Raw genomic sequence first — 16,217 nt, 5'->3', positions numbered from 1 at the left:
TTGAAGGTTTTCTGCCGCTAGATTAGAGTAGATAGCTGTAAAGAACTAAATCGAACACATCACACTATTGATTTTTGTCCCCAATTAGAGGCGTATAGGGGTGCAAGAAAAAATTGTCAAATATTTTTCAATTTAAAGACAAGTTATAGGTTTGCTTCGCAGCCAAATTTATATTAAGACCACTGGCAATCAATCTTGTAAAAGTGCACCATGTCCAACCTATAACACGCAACTTCGGGCCACATCCGCTTTTGCCTGCTAAAGCACCGAAACTGGAAGCACAACATTGGGAGTATATGGACACTGCTGACAAATAAGACCCGTTGAAAGAATATAGAACAACTAAGGAATAACACCCTGGTAAAGTAAAGTGGAACTGCGCTATACCCCCCTGGTATAATATAGTAGAACCGCGCTATACCCCCCTAGCAAAATATACAAAAACCGCACACCCTGTCTAGTTCGTTGTGTTTTTTTATGCGAAATAGACGCGACTGATTTTAAGAAGTTCTAGATTAATAACTTCTACATGTTTGTAAAATCGTCTCCCAAGCCTACTTATTTTAAAAACGCAAACTTTTTTTTAATCTAGATTTTTCGTCTATTGGTATTTTACATAAATTAACAATAGAAACACAGAATGCACATCCCAATCAAGATAAAATACCTTTTGGGTTAACTGCGGCATACCAATTGTGGAAAGCATGGTACAACGAAATTAATTTATGTAAATGTAATCACTAGGGCCCGCAAAAGTCAATAAAGTTAAAATTTTTTAAGGACCTCGTTTGTCCACGAATCAAAGAATAAAGTTGTTTTTATCACCTAGGGGACTGTTTAAAAAAAGTTTATAGGTCAAAATAAAGTCAAAATTTTCAATAAAGTCAAAATTTTTCAAATTAAGTTTCTGTGTTTCTTGAGAGTCATTTTTGTTAAAATCGTCATGGAAGCATTGTAAATCAGGAACTGCGATACAACTAAACTATATTAACCCATAAAAGCAGGAAAAATGTCACAATTCCCACTTGGATCAGCACTAACTTTTATCGCAAATTGCCAATTTTTTATTTATTGTTACGTATTTAAATAATTCTTATAAAACACTTCATCTTCATAAACGTGGTGTTTTCGCAGATGAACAGTTTGGATTTTAGGAATAGCCTACTGACATTTTGTAATACAAAAATGCCTAAGCAAGCTAAATCTATCGCCAAAAAAACCGACGCACTTTATATAATCCATAAAACACCTTGACTTTGCGACAAAATGTTACGTTTGGGTCTGAACTCGACAAAATATTATGTTTGGGTAACTGGCATCATTTCAAGGAAGAACTGTGGCCTCTAGAAACAAGCAATTTCGTTGGGTTAAAATAAAGTTAAAAAAAATTTGTTTTTAGGTTAAAATAAAAATGGCCCTAGTAATCACTTATCCGGGAAACAAATAAATATAGGCGTGTAAATTAACATTAGAAACTTAATGCATCCTATATAGATTGGCTAATAGATTAATAATGCTGTGACATTTACCTGCCATACCGTGTGTTGTAAGGTTAAAAATGACTTTAGTTTGTGGTAGAGTGAGCTGCTATATTTTAGTTCTAATGTTATGCTGCAATACCACACTGGAACATCAATATTTCTAGAATACTTGTTCTTGAAAATCAGCATGTTGGCAAACACTGTAGACTTGACTTTACTCTCTCGATTGACTATTCGATAATGTTTAGACATTTACACTTTGGTTTGCCATGTAGTGGCATAAGCAACATTCTAAAAGGTTTCTTTTATTTTCTTAGTGCCCCGAAAAAAGATATAGCACCTAGAAATCAATGATCTAAATTGTAAAGACAGCATTTCCTTGTCACTTAGCCAGTCTAGTGATTACGTAAGCTTATTTATCAGCGGTCAGTGAGCATAGTTTACTTGATTCGCCGTCGGCTCGGTCATAGTTCGCTTAACGTGACGTCATAGCGGTCACAGTTCGCTAAATATGACGTCAGTAAACTTAGTTTGTGATTACTCATGTTGGAAGTGAAAGCGCAAAGTCTGGAATAAGACGTCGAACTTTGATCGACGATCTGGAAACAATATTTTTGTGCGAAAGTTGTACGTGACGCTTGAGGCGTTCAAAGTAGTTGTTTTTATTGAAATGCTGAGCCCGCAAAACGCTTGTGGTTCACAGGGGTTTGAACCAGACATATCGCAAAGCGGGCTGCATCACGTTCACCATTAAATCTGACGAGCAAATCATTCTACTTAAGCACCTTGCGTTTTTAGTTTGTTTCTTCCCGGGTGTTAACAAAACGTGCGTAGACTTGAGACGCTTAATTATGTTTGGCTAAAGTTGATTCAATTGTTTCGTTACGGATATGTATTGCATAACATATCCAGCTTACACCGAATCTGTCGATCAATTCTGTCAGCAGGGCAGGCTAGAAAAAACAACGAGCTGCAGTGAGGTTCAAACTCACGATCTCCGGCCATTCTGGGACCGTCGCTCTACCAACTGAGCTACACAGCCTCATGGCGCCAATGCTTGTTATATTCTACTGGTTCAAGCAAGTTCACATTGAAGTGCATCCACAGTACCATATCATTCAATGGAAGATACATTCACATACGTGTAACTGTGATCTAGCTCTTTTGAAGTCACTTTATTACATTCCGTAACGGCTTTTGTATCATAGTACACCGAAAGCCATCGCAGACTAATCGAATCTGACGAGTGATGCAAGCAAAGCAGGACAGAAAAACAACCAACCTGTAGTCAAAAAAGCCTAGCGATTGGAACATTAATTAGCAATTTATTTAAATGTCTGTACTCCAACAGTTAGGTAGTCATCTCATCTCAAGGATAATAACACGTTTATTGTTAAGATAGTTATATTATTACTTTAGAAAGGATTTTCCCAAATCAAACGGCCCAACACCGATTTTCGTGTCCTTTTTTAAGCATGGCTTATATGTAAAAATTGAGTGGTTAAAATGCACTACCTCAACCCAGCAAGTGTTTCGTTTAATAGTTAAATGTGGAGTTCTAACACCCTTGTTTTGCGAAATTACAACTGGTGTTCTGCGTTCTGGTTTAGCACATTCGCATAAGTAGGATAGGAAATGATACCTGATACAAGCTTATAATAAATTCACCGGGCGCAACGCTATAATGTTACTGCACCGATCCAATGCATAATTAATTAACGAACGACCAGTCATTTCGCCTATGGATAGCAAAAGCTTGCTTACCAATTTTGTTTGATTTTTTCCGAAATATTAGTAGATGTTTTGAATAATTCTACTTGAAATCAAATTTTCCTGTCACCTTTTTTAAGCTTCTATTCTTCAGGAGATGAGGTTCTTGAATTTTAAACGAGTGAAACCATGTTGAAAAAGATAAAAGGGGTATTACAAACGTTCAACATGTTAGAGTTGGACCATGTTGAAAATGAATAAAGAGATATTACAAACGTTTAAATAGTTAGACATGTTGAAAATGAATAAAGAGATATTACAAACGTTTAAATAGTTAGACATGTTGAAAGTCAATAAAGAGAATACTTCATTGGCCGTAAAATGCGGTAAGAACAAACTCAATAACCAGATTGGAAGACAGTTTCATCCACAGTCCAATAATCACAATCCATCGATGTTTTTAAAAATATTTTATTTTCATGGTTTTTGCCCTTCATTCATCATCATTTACTTCATGGAAGATCATAATTAATGGTTTGCTCTCGCCCGAATCGAAGAAGAAAACTTCTTGAACTGCAATTCGTTTTTTCAACAAATATATAAATTTTGTTATCCTTTTATTAAAGACTATTTAAATACAGTCATATGTGTAGAAAAAAACGTACTCATGAATTTAAAAAAAAAACATAACTTTTCATATTTGTGCAAAACCGGACGCAATCCCCAGAATAATACTAATCTTTGTAAATGGTCGTATTTGTCTTATTCTAAATAGATGAATCAGGTGGCACTGCATATAGACAATTTGCATTGAATTCTCGACAAGCTTTTGCACAATCGTGCCTCATCAGGTCAAAGTCTTCTGAAAAATTTTGTCTCCTCTGAAAAGTTTACTTTTTTCGTAAAGTTGCGCCCCCTCCGAAAATGTTACCCCTCTGCCGCCAACTAATTATCAGCATAGTAAGTTGTGATGTTTTTTCACGTGCCACTACTTTGCTAGAAGTGCCACCCGTCTACGTCACGAGAGGGGCGATGCTGCATTATGACGTCACAACAGGCGCGTGGTTGTTGCCCGAAGCGCTCCTCACGCGGCCGCGCGCAACTTTGTGATTGTTTCGTCACTTTTGGGGTGCCGAATCAGGGCGGTGTCGACGCAATCGCGCATATGAGTTCGAGTCATTTCAGGCATCCTATAAATTAAATGAGCGATGTTGTTGTTAGTAAGTTGGAGAGTTTTGCAGACAGCACCATTATGAAATTAGTATATTTGGCGTTTATATTTTTTTTTTGTTTTTTTCGCGTTTTTTAACTAAAGCAGAGATTTTTACTGTGGGTAAAAGTAAATAACCACCATAATTTTGGGCATTGTAAAGATTTTTTCTGGGGCACATTTCGCAACTGAAATGACATTTTAAGTTTTGAAGCATGATTAAAATTGTTAATCCAAGGTTTAGTCCTATAAAGTAGATGTGAGTTTGGTAGTTTTGCGGACAGCACCGTTATGAAATTAGTGTATTTTGCGTTTATCTTTTTTTCGCATGTATTTAAACTATAAGGCAGCGATTTTTAAACAGTGGGTAAATCTTTTATAATAACCGCTATGTGGGAATTTTACCGTATTTCTGTGATAAATCTTACAACTGAAATGTCATTTTAATTTTTTTTTCAATTGTTAATCCAAGGTTTAGGCCAACGGTGTTCAACCTGCGGCCGTGCGGCCGCATCCGTCGATAAATAATTGTGAGGCCGTTAACACGTATTTAATTAAGCATGTTTTGGCGGCCGTGTCCATGCTGGCATGCGTTAATGGTTGATATGCTAAATGCAGATTATAACTTTTATCTGTCTTTAATTTGTTTTAGTTCCCTTCCAATAAATTCGCTGTTGCGGACAGCAGTATTATAAAATCAGTGTATCTCGTGTTGTGTTGAACTATGGCAGCGGAAAACCGTTGGTTAAATAACCACTCGTGGGCATTTTAACGTGTTTCTGGGGTGAATTTGATGACTGACATGTAAATTTTTAAACGCAATGAGAAAAATGGTCAATCCTAGGTTTAGAACTGTGTGCACTGTGCAGTTTAAACTTTCAAGTTTTGCCATGTTGAACGCTGAATTGTTTGTTTATTTGTATATAATTTACGCGATTAGAAATTTTGAGCTTAAAAAACAATTAGACTGCAGTAACGGCCGTTTAAAATTTTTATGTTCGACTCATACTCTTTTCAAACCTCTTTTACTCATTAAACAGGCGGCAACCCTTTCCATTAGCGATGGCGGTATAGTTGGTCAACAGGATTAACTCCTATGTTTTGTTTACGTGCGAAAAATCGCCCGGCCGGGTAACCTGATATTCACCAGAAACCGTCACATCGCACCAATGGCGTTCCGACAATCACGGTTTGCTCAACAAACACACCCCAGCCAATTTACTTCGGCGGCTTCCGTTCTTTTCCTGTGCTGCGCCTTAAAGAGTTTTATTAGACAGATGTGGGACACAGATGTAGGACAACTTAGCTAAGGTTGAGGCACTGTGGAAATTGTAAGTGTAGACATTTGCCAGACCGCGATCTGTTTCCTATCTGATGCAGTTTTTTATCCGTACACAGTTAATCTGCAATCACACTAACGCTAAATTAAGTACATTTTTGTTTGACACAATATACCGTTGTGCACCAGATAATTTGTCTAAAGTTTGTTGGGATTGTCGGATGTTACACTAAAATCTCGAAATTTCTAAAATAAATCACCAATTTTTTCATGGATTTGTGAAGTTGTTAGTGGTTACGTTAGCTGTATCATCAATCACTTAGCGCTGCTGTGTCGTTTTTCTTGTTTAGCAAGTAGCAAACAGACGTTGGTTGATTTATTGCTACACTGGTCTCTATGGATCCAGTCTTTAAATAAAACAGATTTACGATGCTCGAAAACCGTTGGTCTCGTAAAACAGCTTTACGCTAAAAATTGTCAGTATTGTCCGATATAAGTGATATGAAATACTTCATATCGCTACAGCGAAAGTGGAAACCGACGTAATGTTTTCTCCCTCATTACTAATTTTTGTTAGATAAATAAGACCAACACCGAGCCTTGTTGGAAATTGCTGAATTCCCAGGTTACCGCGGTTAGTTTCAGGGTCGGTATTTCTAGTGATTTGTTTATTCGGCATTTTATTGATCCTTTCGCAATAATTGCTCGAGAGATTTGCTCAAAATATTTGGGATTTAAAAAAGGCATGACCTACTGAAAAATTCATATAAGCACAATGTATAGTCCAGGGATGGCGAACCACTGACCCGCGACCACAGATTTTTTTATGGCCCACTTTTCTCTCTAAACCGAAATGTTATCAATCATTTTCAGGAAAGATAAATGTAAAAAATAATTCTTCGTTAAATAGGATAATATATTCCATTTAAATCAGGGCTGCCCAATCTAGGCCTACATTAACTGCATTTCAACAAATGCGTGCAGAATAGCAGACAACTAAAAGCAATTTTGTTTATCGCTGTGAAACGTAAAGGGTGGCTAGAAACTAAGAGTTTGCAGACTAAAAATTGTGAATACCCTGTCACCATGCTGACAAGCTTTCTGCTGCACTCCTGCCCATAAAAATGCTGCAGTATTTATCAGCTATTGAGGTTCCTAATATTCGTGGAAATCCGAATTTGTAAATCGCCCAAAAACTTTAAATTACCAACCCAGACAATAACACTCAGTGTTCAAACGACGCAGCAGCCAAGTTTTGCAGAAAATTATGACCCACTTGAGCATTTTGTAAGGATTAATGTCGTGCTTGTTACCCACGCGATGAAAAGGTTCGCCATCCCTGGTATAGTCGGTGATCAAACCCTTCCGGGTTCGTACTGATCAACGAGACGGCACAAATAATATAGTACACATGAACATGATGACTCCTCAAAGGCTACTTGAATCCAGTCGGCTTATATAAAAATATTTAACAGGACGACTGATTTCGCTATGCAGGCCTTTGGAAGCATATTTTCAATTTGGCCAAGCTAGCATAGGAATAGGCCATATTGAAACTACCATAGGTTGCAGATTGCAGCAGCAGCCGCTTTTGCGGCAATTGCCAGTGTTGCAGAGGTTAAAGCGGTTTGCTAACGGCGTCCATTAACGCTTACCAAGTGCTCGCGATTTCCTCACTTTACATAGCCTGAAAAATGGGCCGGTACCTTTATTCGGACCGTTTAAGGTTAGGAATAAAGGGTTAAAAGAGGTAACGTAAATGTAAACCGGCCTGATCTCACCAACGAGTAGTCCTAAAATGTGGTCATATTACGAGAGCCGTTTTTTTTTCTGGCCAAAACACTATGCGCGTTTTTACGAGCGTTTTATCCTATTTTTTGCAAAGGTTAAGAATAAAGAGTGCTGTCTAATGCTAAACCGGCCTAATTTCGCCAACGGGCAGTCTAAAAATGTGTTTATAATGTAAATCCGGATTTTTTTCTCGCCAAACAGTTATCGGGTTAGAGGCAAGGCGAACCAGTGTCCTTACCTGGCCAGAAAGCGAGGGTCTCTCGACTTACGTCGAGGTCTTATTTGTTTACCTCGCCGGCGATTTGTCAACGTGGCCAAACAGAGAAGAGAGGGTCATTTAGGTTGCCGGCGATTTTTCGGCGAAAGGCTTTTCTCCATACGCGGGTCCAAAGTCCAAATTTCAATCTGATACCTCCCTCCCTTCTTTCTCTTTGGTTTTCTCTCTCTCCCTTTTTCTCTTTGGCTTTCTCTCTTCCCCAGTTTGGCAGTTGTTACAACTGGAAGCGTGATAACGTGGTGACGAGTCGCATCCCTGCCCTGCTAACGCAATATTGCTAAACAGCTGTTAGTAGAATGCCGCTGCCGACTTTTTGGCAAATCTAAATCGTTTAATCACCCTATCTTAGCAAAACTGCTAAAACAACGTGTTTGTGTTGGTGATTTTTTCACAAAAAATAATTAAATAAATAAATAACAAAAATGGTCGCTTTAACGCTAATGCTGCATCTAGATGTTAAATCCTGTTTTTAAACCACTTTTTGAAATAAATAACACGCTAAAAACGTCGTGTATATTTGGCTCGGAGCCGCCAACGAAAATAATAAACAAGTAATATTGAATTGCCCTGCTTTGAATTTGCATAGCTTCTTCTTCAGGTAAGATTTTTAAACAGTTTAAAAACCTATGTTCCTCATTTATTTTTTTGGCAAAATCTATTTAAATCACTTTTCTTTTTTCTGATACGCCCCTAGAAAAGGTGAAAGAAATTTGCTATTGCCGCAATTTATTTCATCCTGTCGGCAATGGAAACGTCCTAAGAGTTGTTGCAGCATTGGATAGATTTGTTAAAGAGTCGATAACACATCGGTGTGTGTTATCAGAAACCGCGACATACTGAATTTGTAATCGATGCGCAACCCGCCTGAACCCAGCGTCGATAACTTTTTCGTTGCGTTTGCAAAAAATCTCGGCGTTGTTTGTTTGTTCGCTGTTCGACGGTGAGAAAAAGCGCACGCCCCCGCCGCATGACTTTCGCACCCGCACGTGTGTGTGTGTGCCACTGCGCACGCGTTTCTCGCGCAACGCGAGTGTGCTTTGCGTTGAATCCTCGTTTCGGCGATATCGCATCAAACCTAAGGGCTGTGGTGTAGACGCGAGGCCCCGGGGCACAAAAACACACCCGAACGCCGTAAACAGTTTGCCTCGAAAAAGGGACGCCCATAGCAGTGTGTACGTGATTCAGTGTTGTTTTGACGTGAAAAGTTGGACTCGGCGAAGTGCGCCGTCGTATATATGAGCGCGAGTGAGCTGGAGTTTGCCTGTGCCGCGGATCGTCGCCCAGCCAAGTCAGGTGCAGAGAGGTTTTTGCAGCAATACGATTGCCGCATGCAAAGCAATAGCAAACGCTTGAATCGCGATTTTTTTTGGTATAGTGCAGTTTCTATGGCGACGCTTCCCTACTAGGCAGACATCCAAATAGTGTTTTTTGACGAGTATACTGATAGACCTGTAGGTTTTACCCTATGTAAGTTACGTTTTGCACGCTGGGCTTTCAAGGACAAATAAGACTGAATATTAATATTCATAAATATGAAAAATATATATTTTAATAGTATTTTTTTATGATAGCATGATTGCTGGCTAGGTTGGTTTGCTTCAAATAATGTGTGAGCATTTTTGATCGATATCGTTTTCACTTCCGGAGATATTACACGGTAAAATTTCGAGCGTTCTTTGCTTTGGTCTACATAGGGAGTCTGTGCGCCACCATTACACGCGGATTGCAGACGAATCCCATTTTTCTCTCGTGTTTTTACGCGTATTTGACTTGTTGCGTTGTTATGTCATCTAATGTTCGCTGGAGGTTTTTTTTACAGGGATTTTTCCCAGGATTGGTGCGCTGAAGGAGTCTTTTCAAACAAGAATGCAGTTTCGCTGATTTTCTTATCGTTTAGTAATCAGTTAACGGCTTTGCTTTAATCTGGCCAATAATAAGGCCTTGGCTAGTATAAGATAACAATACGATACTTGTGCCAAAACTTCCTTACCAGATAGCTATATGTTGATCCCGTAGCCTCTAAAGTCCTAGCATGGGTATATCACTACAGGTATTTGTACTATATGCAAGGGTCGTATCGGTTACAGTCTTTTATCAAATGAAAGTAGATTTTCGGAGTACAGCGATTCAATGTGACCCTTTTTCTGAAAACCGTACTTGAGTGGTTCACTAATTGAAGCTTAAGCGGTAGTGCGTTCATGTTAACACTTACTACTTGGCAAAATTTGTTTCCGCTTGTGCGGATGGTACACATTGCAGTTAATACGGAGTACTAATATAAGTATTAATGAAGGTCAAAACACTTAAAAACAAATGAAGAATGTTCTGGCTTTAAAATTTTTCTAGGTTTTATATTTTTGGACTTCTTACAACTTTTCGTAATTCATGTTTTTTGGACTTCTATAAACGATATTAAACCCAATATAGCGATCCCGTTTTGACTGTAACGTAAAAAAAAACAGTTTTGCGCTAATTCCCATAAAGGGTCGCCTTCAGCCGAGAAAAATCAATTTGGCGTGCTGTTTTGAACCACAACCTAGATATATTTAGCCGTACGAAAACAGCCAACAAGTTTGTCGATCACGTGTTTCCAACGTGGTCAAAAAATCAATTATCCCGAACGGAAAACCCACTGCTTTTTCGGCCTAAAAATGTGAACCTCCATATGAGATGCCGCGGTAACTAAAGCTTAACGCTTAAAAAATGCTGCATATATTAACAACGTTCATTGGTTCACCGCAAAAGTTTCCAGGTAAAATTAAGCCGGGTCGTAAAAATAATTTTCAAAATACACTTAAAAATAGTTTGAAATACAGTTGCCTGTATCACTTATAACACACTTTCTTTTTCGCCTCTAAATCGCTCTTTACTGTGGATTGAGTAACGTTTTCGTTTCACATTTCTCGGCCTATTTTAAGTATCAATACAGGATTTAGATTAGCAATCGGTATTTATAATTCAATAGTAGGCTCTAGAAAACATTAATTCTCCCAAAAGTTGACTACGCCAGTGCGCCGTTTGTACTGTATTTGGCTCTTGGGCCGCCTTAGATTTCTTAGGTCACCGGAAGCAAAATCATGCATACGTGTCTGAACTTTACTGACGAGAAACTCCCTAGCAGATCATATGCAGGAAACGATTTGGCCGCATTTGCCTCACATTGCCTAACACACGCCCATTGTTACGCAACACTATGCATTCGTGACGTCGAGCAGAGCTCGTTTCGCAATGCACCTCATTAAAATCAAATAAAAATGGCGATTGTATGGTTTGAAAGGCGAGACATGCGCCCTCTCGTCATATAAACGGCTGAGATCAGCTATTTTTTACGACCTTTGGTGTTGCAGTTGGTTTTGTTTTTATGGCAGCAAACTGCACTTATGTACAAGCGGTGCTGGTAATATACGACCGCATAAAAGGCAAAATTGCACTTTCGCGAACTCTCAGATGAACCAGCTATCGACCAAGTTTCGTAGTTTTTGACTGTTAGGAAAACTGAAAGTGCAAGATCTATTGTAAAAGGTGCAATACAAATGCTAACACTTTCGTTTTGCCGCAGGTATATTTAGTTAATTCATTTGAATATATGTGTCGTTAAGCTTACAACCTTGGCAGTTTTGAGTGATCTATTGCATCGTCGAGTCATACAACATCAGTCTCCTCTTTTGCAAAAACTTTTAAACTCAAAGTTTCGCTTTGATAGTCAAGTTCGCACCTGGATTATATAAAGTCATTGGTCACTGCATATGTTGTACGTAAACCCGAGGTACGGTTTTTCAACGCTTAACATTGGCCATTTCTACACTACAAGCATAGATTTCGATACTCCTATATATGGATTATTACGCAAATATTCGTTGCTTTTCCTCCCCACAGAGCTTGTATGGACTCCCATGATACTCAATAACTATAGACACATCGTGCGCTTTAATTCCGAAATTTGTGAAAACCGTATAATTTTACAGCGAAGTTTTCCCACATAATTAAAAAATACGCACAAGCTGGCCAAATTACAGCGCTGTGTAGCTTAAGGATCCGTTGGCGCTCATTAGCGTTAAAGAACAGAAAATCGATAGACCCCGGGTTATTTTGGGGCCGAAATTTACTCGTTCAAAAAGCGCCGCATGCAGCGCATATGATTGTGCAGCCGTCTATAGAGATCGTCAGAGCAATTGCAGCTCGACGAACCCTTTCCTTTTAGCGTAGGCTCGCTGAAGCTGCTGTGCTCGCGATTGACCCACAGTGCAGATTTCGCAATCGCGCTGCCCCTCCAGTCTGCTTATATACCGGCTCATTCACTCGCTGGCCGTCAGTCCTATTTGCGGCGCTGGACCTTTGCTCATTTAACGACTAACCACGTGCATAGCCGGCCGAATGAGTTTTCTTAGCCCACGTTTTGTAACTATTTGTTTTATCCGGGTCGTTTTGCCTTTTAGTTGCGAGACAGGGCTGTGAAAAGGTCACTTAGCTAGAGGACAAACAAAACGTACAAATTGAGAAAAAATTTTGACATCAGATGTTGAACATGACTAAAGAGGTATACGGAGTGTTCAAAATGATACCCACTTCTATATGGGCTTTGATATTCTTACTATGTTCGTTTAATAAAAAAAGCGTTCCCTGGAGGGCGATTTGTTAGCCACAGTTGTGATCCAAGTCAGACAATGTAGCCTGATCTATGAGCCATACTTAAATTGCCGTGTGTTTGCCGGAAACCTTAAAGTCAAGATAGGACCCATAACAATTCAAGCCAGTTTCTGTTGTAAACAACTTTTGCGGGGGATCTGGTGCGCTATTCCCGTTTTGCGCAGTTGTGGGTTAAGCCTTATCTGATAAAAAGATCCTTGTTTGTCTATCAAGTGTGCGTTTACTTGCCACATGCGCGTCAATGCTTTTAGCTAGAGTCGCCTTTTCTAGCCTCGGGGTATCTGCCCAAGGTTGCTGTACGGTGCCGAGTAATTTTCCACCGTTAATTAGCGGGGACACAACACGCCAGTTAACCTGATCACTCGTTAGCATTTTTTTATTTTTTTGCACCTGGGTGCCTCGTCCAACTGAACCTCTGCAAACAACTTAGTAGAAATGATTCAGGTTTTTTTTTTAAACCTCTGCTGCTTCTAAACCAGTGATTCTCAAACTGTGTGCCGCGGAAGATTAGTGTTCTTTAAGAGATTCTTAAATTTTCGATCGTTACTTAATAACTTATTTGTATCACAAAATAGGAATGCAGCCAAGCATGTGAGACTTGAATACACACTATCTTTTTTGAAGCTGATAGCACCATCCAGTGCCTTGGCTTGTATTAAGGGCGATTTATAAGTTGTAAAATCCTTGTTTTATAGAAAGTGGGCCGCAAGCAAAAAAAAAGTTTGCAAACCACTGCTTCAAAGTAACCAACCAGCTGTTTGTGTCACAGACTTCTGTTAATATTCATGTTTACGTGTGATTGGACTATGCTACAATTATTTTCCCCATGTCCATGGCCCAACCTTGTATTTTTCAGGAGTAGCATGTTTTTCTGCGTGCGTTCCAAACTACCCATGATGCGAACTTTTTCGAAAAACCAGGAGATCGCCGATCATAGCGACGAGAAGGACGCTAAGGCCGAAGAGCAAAGCAAGTCGGAGGACAAGCTAAACGAGAGCTGGTTCAAGATCCCAAAATCGAAGTAAGACTTTAAGTCTGGCCAAAGTTTAACCTGCGCTGGCTATATTGTTAATGAATTCTCTGTTATAATATAAATAAATTAAACTATTTAACTAGTAGGGTCTCTCGTTATACCCTCGTTGTTTTTAAGGTTTTAGGAGAGTTCCTGTCATATGTTCTTTACCAAATAGATTTACAAAAGTTTAACTGCCCCTGTGAGCCTCTCAAGCGGTCTAAACTGTCGTTCAAATGGCCCCTCCTACTTTGCATATGACTCTTTACGTCATATTGATACATAGAATGCTCCCTACTAAAGTCGTAATGTGTTTGTGTTTGATTTAGCCTTTGTAGTGCATTGGAACGCCCTTTCTTATCATGATAAACAGCAGAGACGCAGTAGGAGAACTGCTCGCAATAATCGACATATGTAAGATGTAAAATTTCATCCACTTCATAAAAGATAGTCTGGACTTTGGTCAGACTGGCGATTTTTAAATATTCGCCGCTCTGTGACTTCATGCATAGGCTGAAGTAGATCAAAATAATAAACCAATAATGCTCAACCCTGTTAAAAGTGGTCTTATTTAGTTGACCGTGTTGTAACAGACGGTCGAAAAATCTGCACTTTTGATAAATATGCTTTAAAGTCAAAAATCTTTGCGTCAATTGATGCGGAACAATTAATCTTGCACCTAAAATAGCTAATGGCGTGAGCTAGTTTAACAATTTCACCCTATACTTAAATATTCGCAAATATTCGCTAATTTGTTACTGTCAAACGGTAAACCGTTTAAAAATAAGTGCGCTAAATCACATTTTAAGAAATCGACCATTATATAAAATGTTCAAAATTAACACTGAGTTTTGTGCAAACAGCACTCATGCAAGTTTCCAAAGCATCTTGCTTAGTCGCCAAAACATTACCCAAAACTGACTATTTATTTTGGTGGCCTACATTTCTAGCCCGCGGTTTAGAATGAAAAAGCTTATTTTTTCGCCAGGTCTGATCATCTCCTAGCCTTCTTTATGCAATGGACACCCGATCAGCACACGTTGGATTTTGCCGAGCAAAACGGATTCGTCGTCACCAACCAGATGGCAGCAGTGGACGGCTCGCTCCTTTCGAGTAAGTTGAACGATGCGGACCCGCCTGTGACGTCACAAACCGCTTTGTGGTGACATTACAGGCATGTGAAGCGTTGTTTGTGTGCTAGGCGGCACGTAGTTTGAGGTTGTATTTATTTGTTCTGCTAGAATTTTGTGGGTTCGCTCGTTTCGATTAAGTTGAAAGATGCGGCTTGTCGCTTGTGACGTCACAAACCGCTTTGTGGTGACAACGCACGCATGTGAAGTGTTTCGTGTGCAAAGCGGCACGTAGTTTAGAAGTTGTATTTTGCTTTCCTGGAGATTTGTTTGGTGTTCGGGCCTACAGCAATATCTGCTGTTTGTTTTAGTTGAATAAACAAAACATGCAAAAATAAACAAACCGGTTACCAATAGGCTTTAAAACTACTTTTTAGCGGTATCCTTATAAAAAGATGTTAACTACACTGTTGAGCATAGTAAGGACACTCTTTGAGACTATTCTAAATATCATAATCATGTAACTTAAGACTAATTTTAACCAAAAAGTTATTTCTAAATGTTAAAAGACCCAGTGAGGTAATTTTTCTAGAAAATATGTTAATTTTCAGTCCAATTCCTAACCTACCCAACTTATGTCGAAAGTCGTTTGCCGCAGAAAAACATTTTACTTTATTTTACTCAAGTCATATCAAGTCATTGACTTAAACAATTGCAATCACTTAACATCTTTATTGATTCTAGCCAAGAACGAATTTTGCACACATGATAGCAGGTTTTGAAATCGACAAAGAAATTACGAAACAAATCGAGAAACCTTTCTTGAATCTCACATAAAAGTGGATTATTAACCAATTTTCGTAATCTCACGCCTGCTATTTTCTCCCTCTATTATACCGTGAGAGGGCAGGCCGTCATGTGAATCACGTGACACACGTGCTACAATATGACGTCACAATACATGTTCGCACATTCCGCATAAGTCGCGATTGATTACATTATGAACAGACAGCGCAGTTACACAGTAGAACTGTTTAGAAAAGTGTCCTGAATTGTGCCAGAAAAAACGTATATTGCCGCAAGTCAAAATCGGAAAAGTAGCGTAGAAAAGGGGCTTTGGCAAAATGAAGTGGATTATTTTAACCGAAATTGGAATCTTGAGAAATGGTAAAGCTTAGATTTTGTTAGCAAATTCGCACATCCCTAACCTTTTAAATGATTCGCAATTTATAAAAGGGTTAGGGCTATTAAACATCGCAAATATTGTTATTTCCTGAATAGGAAGTGATACTAAATTTGAATTCTGTTTAATCGCCAAGGAGACCACACATTTTCCGGCTTAAATTTTAGTGGACATTTTACGTGATGTTTCAACAAAGGTTTCTAGATGTTTCTTTACGTAAATCATGTTTTCGTTAAATATTGCCTTTTTTTCAGGAACATATGGCAATGCGAAATGCGTGGGTCATCTCATTTCGTTTCGGTTTGGCAACGACGTTAATGAATTACCCAGCCGTGTATTTGCCCTTTTACCTGAATGTTTGTATTTAACACTCTATTCGAGGTCCCAGTAAACCAAATTCTTGTTTCGATTTGAAACACATTCACTTAGACATATAGGTGTAGTGTTGTTGTTGCTAGCGCATATGAGCAAGATATGAGTAATCTTCTTCAGTGCATATTATCTTAGTAAATGCGTTGGCAGCGCAGACAGTTCGTGCTGCACTCTACCTGCGTATG

At 38.9% G+C, this 16,217-nt stretch overlaps 1 protein-coding gene across 1 annotated transcript in view; it reads left to right on the top strand.

Moving 5' to 3' along the window:
* The window catches only part of LOC146159000 (oxidation resistance protein 1-like), a 40,230-nt gene that overhangs the window by 15,167 nt on the left and 8,846 nt on the right, over positions 1-16,217 (top strand). The window contains exons 10-11 of the mRNA XM_083383378.1: positions 13,252-13,416; positions 14,396-14,520. Coding sequence (XP_083239504.1) covers positions 13,252-13,416; positions 14,396-14,520 — 290 coding nt within the window. The remainder of the gene's footprint in view (positions 1-13,251; positions 13,417-14,395; positions 14,521-16,217) is intronic.

This window comes from Ascidiella aspersa, chromosome 3 (genome assembly GCF_963924565.1).
Source record: "Ascidiella aspersa chromosome 3, kaAscAspe10.2, whole genome shotgun sequence".
In the NCBI taxonomy this organism is placed as follows: domain Eukaryota; kingdom Metazoa; phylum Chordata; class Ascidiacea; order Phlebobranchia; family Ascidiidae; genus Ascidiella; species Ascidiella aspersa.
The sequence above is the reverse complement of the archived record's forward strand: the minus strand, read 5'-3'. Positions and strand labels throughout refer to the sequence as shown.